Source organism: Paramacrobiotus metropolitanus, unplaced genomic scaffold, assembly GCF_019649055.1.
Source record: "Paramacrobiotus metropolitanus isolate TYO unplaced genomic scaffold, Prichtersi_v1.0 Parri_scaffold0000136, whole genome shotgun sequence".
Lineage (NCBI taxonomy): Eukaryota > Metazoa > Tardigrada > Eutardigrada > Parachela > Macrobiotidae > Paramacrobiotus > Paramacrobiotus metropolitanus.
The window spans coordinates 140,039-146,038 of NW_026570356.1; the positions used below are offsets into that span (position 1 = coordinate 140,039).

At 43.5% G+C, this 6,000-nt stretch overlaps 1 protein-coding gene across 1 annotated transcript; it reads left to right on the top strand.

Annotated features, from left to right (window-relative positions):
- Positions 1 to 1,758: 1,758 nt before the first annotated feature.
- Positions 1,759 to 2,988, top strand: LOC129599051 (D-alanyl-D-alanine carboxypeptidase-like). The gene has a single exon (XM_055497182.1). The coding sequence runs from the start codon at positions 1,759 to 1,761 to the stop codon at positions 2,986 to 2,988; it is 1,230 nt and encodes a 409-aa protein (XP_055353157.1).
- Positions 2,989 to 6,000: the final 3,012 nt, after the last annotated feature.

Here is a 6,000-nt window from a genome sequence, read left to right on the forward strand (position 1 = left end):
GCCAGAAGCACGGTACGATAAAATGCAAACATCGACAGATAACCGCCCTCAGATGTTTTTGAGTCTCCCTCAACATTTCCTTCATCGGCGCTGTCTAGCATTCCAACCAAGACTTTCGGTACACCGTACACACACGTTCTATCGCGAAGCAAGACAGTTAATTTTTTGCTGCTGAACAACTTTCTTGTTTCGTGATAACGAGTGTGCATATCGCAGCATTTTTGCAGTAGCTTAGATCCAAAGCTGCATGCGCTGGTGATGCGTATTTATCTCCCCGCTGAGAACGAAACCATCGGCGTATTGTTCGCGTGGACGTGCAGGCGCAGTGAAGGCGCGTCTCCGAATGGCAAAAATAATAATGGAAAATGGTAAATGGTCAGATTGAACTTCGTTGGTATAATATCATTAACGGCAATAATTCTACTACAACGAAACTGCAAACGCCATTCACAGTTCAGATCACTATTTATATTCATGCTTAAAGTAAAACGTGGCGGCAGATGCAACAGTACAACTTGATTATGAAGCGATAAATGTACTTAATGGGAACACCAGCACGGCGTAGACTTTTCAGTGCGAATCGCGGAAATGTGAAGTTTCAACATGGACTGACTGAACCAGTTACTTTATGAGTTGCCTGTTAGGTGTAAATCATATTCCCACAATTTCTGGTTAAACATGTAAGGCGCATGAGAACAAATCGATAATCATCGTCATGTCGTTGAGGTGTGCAGCTGCTTGTGGTACAGAATCACATTCAGCGCTGCAGTTTATCTGTGGTGTACGCGTACAGTATTATACCGTCCGACCAAAAATGTTTAGTTCAAATTTACTGTAGCGAGTTTGGTTTATATGTGCGCGCTGTGCGTTCTATACTACCGCTACGCACTGATTTTAAATTAAACACTGCGCTAACGATTTCCGATCGGACTGTACTTCTATGTAAAAGCGTGCGAGTATGCACAATACCGGTATTCTCCTGTCATATGCGTGCAGTGCTGTACTGTAATACAGAAGGAATGTAATTGACACAAGAGACACTACAGAGATTAGAGACACACAGTTTTCTTATAATATTTTAACTGTGCCGATACATAGCTTTGAGTGAGTAACCTGTACATGTCTTTTCCTAAAATCAATTTTTTTCATGACAGTTCCAAACCTTAACTTTGAGAGCGCCTTTAAGCATGGTAATTATGGCGGTAATAATCCTATGAACAGTTCGGCTGTACAGTTGGCCAGTTGAGCTCTACATGCAAATATGCATGTAAAAACACTAAACGTGAGCTCCAGTAAATTTTTGACTGAACGTGCGATCCCTCACGCCGCGCACGCAACATGCAAAAGCAGATTGCAATTATGCAAACACAGCAACTTATTTCTTGTATTTCACGCTTCCGTTTACAACTCTGTAAAAACGATTTCCTTGCCGCAGTGCGGCATATCATCATAAGTATGTTTCAGACAGGTTTTTAGATAAACAACGCTTTTCACGCTGCATAGCACGTTCCTCTAAGTTTCCAAGTCGCCGGTGCAGTACATATACTGATAACATAACAGTCAGTGTTATGAAAACTGTCTTAATCGGAATTCATTACGATTGTCTCTTCATATCGCATATTTACTGTTACCGAAGTTGCACTGCTGATAAGAGCGATAACAGCGCCACGGAAGTTGTTATAAACTTAGGGAAGTTAGTGTAGCTTTAACAAAACTACGTCCGCCTCGAAAAGCGATTTAACGGTTATTGCTTTCAAAATGGCAGTCGGACGTTTATTATTCCTTATTGTGACCTGCTTCCTCGTCTCGGTAAGGAGCACTACGACTCCCCCCACCCTGGTCATCCAGGACAGCTCCGGCCAAAACTACACCGTTGATCAGCGTCTGCAACATTACAACATCCCCGGATTAAGCCTGGCCGTCATCGTCAACCGCACCGTCGCATGGGCTCAAGCCTACGGTCTCGCGGACACTGCCACCTCACGACCGGTTACCACCGAAACACTGTTCCAAGCGGCTTCCATGAGCAAACCCATGGCGGCGTTCGCAGCACTGCATTTCGTGGAGACCGGGCAACTGTCGCTAGACAACGACATCAACGGGTATCTGAACGCCGATTGGTTGGTTCCGAATAGCAGCTACACGACGACGGAGAAGGTTACCCTACGCCGATTAACGTCGCACACCGCGGGACTGACCGTCCACGGGTTCTATGGGTATCCCCGCGGTAATACCGTGCCGACGGTTGTCCAGGTTCTTCAAGGCACGAACCCGCCAGCGAACTCTCCGAAAGTGGAGTCCTTCGCGGTTCCCGGGACGAAATGGCAGTACTCTGGTGGTGGATACACGGTAATGCAGAAAGCCATGGTCGACCGGGTTGGAAAACCGTTCCCGCAGATTATGAACGAGGAGGTCTTCGGGAAACTGGGGATGACACTCAGTACCTACGAGCAGCCGCTCCCGGCAGCCCGGGAACCCGAAGCCGCTACCGGGTACCGCGAAAACAAAGTGGAAGTAGTCGGGAAGTGGCACACCTACCCAGAGATGGCGGCTGCCGGGATGTGGACGACCCCGTCAGACTATGCACGGTACATCATCGAGGTGCAGAATTCGCTTCATGGAACTTCGAACAAAGTTATTTCCGCGGCGATGACAAGAGAAATGTTGACACCGGGACTTGGGAGCTACGGACTGGGACCCGGGACCATCGGCAATACCACAGACATGTTCGAGCATGGAGGGGCAAACGAGGGCTTCCGGTGCCACTTTATGGCGTCCGCGGTGGCTGGGAACGGGTACGTCATTATGACCAACTCGGATGATGGTGGAAAGATCGTCCCGGAGGTGGCGGAGAGTATCGATCGCCTGATCGGGGCCAACTGGCCACGACCGCCGGATGCCGACAACGGAGTACGCCGGATGATCGGTGCTGGCGTTGGGATGATACTTATAAGTGTGTTGCTGCAGTTGGTTATCGAGCGTGTCTGACCGTGTGATATAATAAAATCGCATCGAAATACCGTATTCTGCATGGCCTTTTTGTGAGTATGTTACTGCTGCTGGATGTAGAATGAGAATTTACTAAAATTATGAACTTATACTAAAATAAATTGATTTCACTTTCGCTTTCGGAAGACCGCACCATTTGTCTTTAATTAATGACTGAGCCGACCTTACCGGCAGTGGCATGGCAGTGGCAGTTGTGGACCACACATGAGTTACAACAGTCAGTGACTCTTATCTGCCGATGCCGGTACAGTCTGGCAAAAAACGCGAGTAGCTCCAGAAGCTTATTATTGTTTGATTATGTTTATCTTTATATCTATTCTTTTATCTATTCTTTTTTCATATCTTTATCTCTATATTCATACAATCTTACCGTTCAAAACGTATTTTTCCTGGGTTTTTATGAATAAATCAACGCGTGGTCAGTTTAAGTCAAGCTTAGTTTTGAAAAATTCCTAATTTTCCATAGGTGTGCCTTCTGAATTTTGATTTTGATTTGAAAGCGTTGGTCAGGAGAAATTTTGACAGGTTCTTAAGTACAGAAAATGGAGTACTTAATATTATCATGGCGTTCTTTAGATACTGGTACAGTGGTTAGTGTGGTGCTGTAGTACATTCTTACGAGTAAAATAAGTTGTTGCCACGGAGGCAGCAATTAGTGCAATAATGGTAGAGAAATCGGAATCGCACGGACTATTCAATGAAAAAAGTGAAAAAAAAGCCTGTGATCGCAGGTTCAAGAAAAAATTGTGGGGAGGTGAAATATTAGTTTCCGTCCAAGAGGGTTTTGCCGAGCGCGGAGCGCGAGGCATACCTTGTATTCATGCAATCTTACCGACCAAAACGTACTTATTCGCCGTTTTTATAGACTCGTCAAGGCGTGGTCAGTTTTAGTTCAGCTTGGTCTTAAAAAATTCCATATTTTCCATAGGTTTGCCAATAGCTTTTTGTTTTTTTTTATTAACTAGTGGTCAGAAGATGGTTTCACCAGGTCTTAAGTATGGAAACGTAAAGAGCACTCAAAGAAGTAAGTTCTACTTCTCACTATATTCACTGCACATCTGCACAACAATAAAAAGGACTTAACATAATGACTGTAACCACGGAGACTATAGCGGATGCATAAATACTCTTATTTTGTAAAGGTCATTAAAAAATATAAAAAAGCCAGAATTATGGAAAAAAAGGCTTTTAAGACTGTGAGTCTATGATTGTAATCGTAATTATTATCGTATATAGGCTTTCGTAGTTGTATTTTATAAGACGTAATGATGTTCTAACGTTCTAAATTTTTGACATTTCTGACGTTTTTAATTTATCACATTCTCATGCTCTGACGTTCTAACGTTTAAAATGTTTCACGTTCTGGCGTTCTGAATTTCTGACGTTTTGATATTCTGATGTTCTGACGTTCTGACGTTCTAAATAACGTTCTATTTTTTACGTTCTGACATTCTGACGTTCTCATGTTCTTACTTTCTGAATTTCTGACGTTGTAAATTTTTCACGTTTTAACGTTCTGATGTTCTGACGTTCTAAATTTCTGACGTTCCATTTTTTCTGACGTTGTAATATTCTGACGTTCGATGTTCTGACGTTCTGAGTTTCTGACGTTTTGACCTTTTGAATTTTTCATGTTTTGACCTTCTGATGTTCTGACGTTCTAACGTTTTTAATGTTTTACGTTCTGATTTTCTGATATTTTTACGTTTTCACGAATGCAGATACTGTATTTGCAATTGGACATAAGGTGCGCTGGACTTTACCCTTTATGGATGTTTACCAAATTAGAACATTTACGTACTATTAATATTGACACAATACTTAATTATCATCAACACTAAAAAGCAAGCACGAGTAAAATAAAGCCAATACTATCCAGTACATAAGTGCCGACCAGGGATGCGCGAGGCTAGTGTATTGCTAGGTGTCAATGTAAACTTGACTTAACCTTAAGGCCATTGTACATTTAGCGTAGTGCACTGCCGCAAAATCGAATGCACTTTAGTACAGTGAGTATTACACGATGCTGTTAAAACCATCTCAACTTTTCATGTATTGTTATTGTTCGATTCTGTGCATGTACGTAAGTATTTCATGATCCATCAACATCAGCATACGACTTCCCTCCTTTCATACCACTTCTTAAGTAGCGGCTGTGAGAAAAAACAACTGACGATATTAATGTCGTTCACACATACAGTGACATACCCTACTTCGCACATGTCGAAAGTTTATTCTGTTTATCTACTGCTGTTGATAGTGACTGGCACTGCGCAGTTCGGTACATTTCATTTGTTGTTCACATAGTCATCAAGGGCAATGATTGTGTCGATACGTAATCTGGAATTCAGTTGGTGGCGCAGTCAGTTTACACCGCAAGCGTTTCCTGTACATGAAACAATTTCGACGGCGTTAGGTGCAAAGTACTGTGATATGCGAAAAAAGATAAATTTCACGCTTGACCAAAAAGCCAATAATTGCACAGTATGAGTGAATGACGTGCAACAAAAAAAAGAGGCGCAATTTGCCGGGGACATGCACTTTACACAAAGCACAGAGACACAATACGTAAGCACACATGTACGTATTGTGTCTCTGTGCTAGGTTTTCCTTCAGTTTAATACTTTGTTTGGAGTAATTTCAAACTGCGCGATCTACTGGACTTAGTCTGGACGGTGGTATCAAGCGATTTGGCTGGGTAATCAGCATCCATACGGAGTGATTCATTCGTGGCTTCATGCCAATGCCGCGTCCGCTTGTGCTGTGGATGCAATTCAACGGGCGGCCGTACCATGCTAGTTCGCAAATTTCTAGTTTTGCTCTGCTGGTTTGGCGTGCTGAATCGCACACGAGCGAAAGAAGTACGCATAATCTTCCGAGATGACTTCGACGGGGTCGCACTGGATCTGTCGCGCTGGAACCGCGCCAACACGAAGTCAACTGTAAATGGGGAGCTGCAGTGATACCGGTAGAACAACGCCCAGGTGTCCA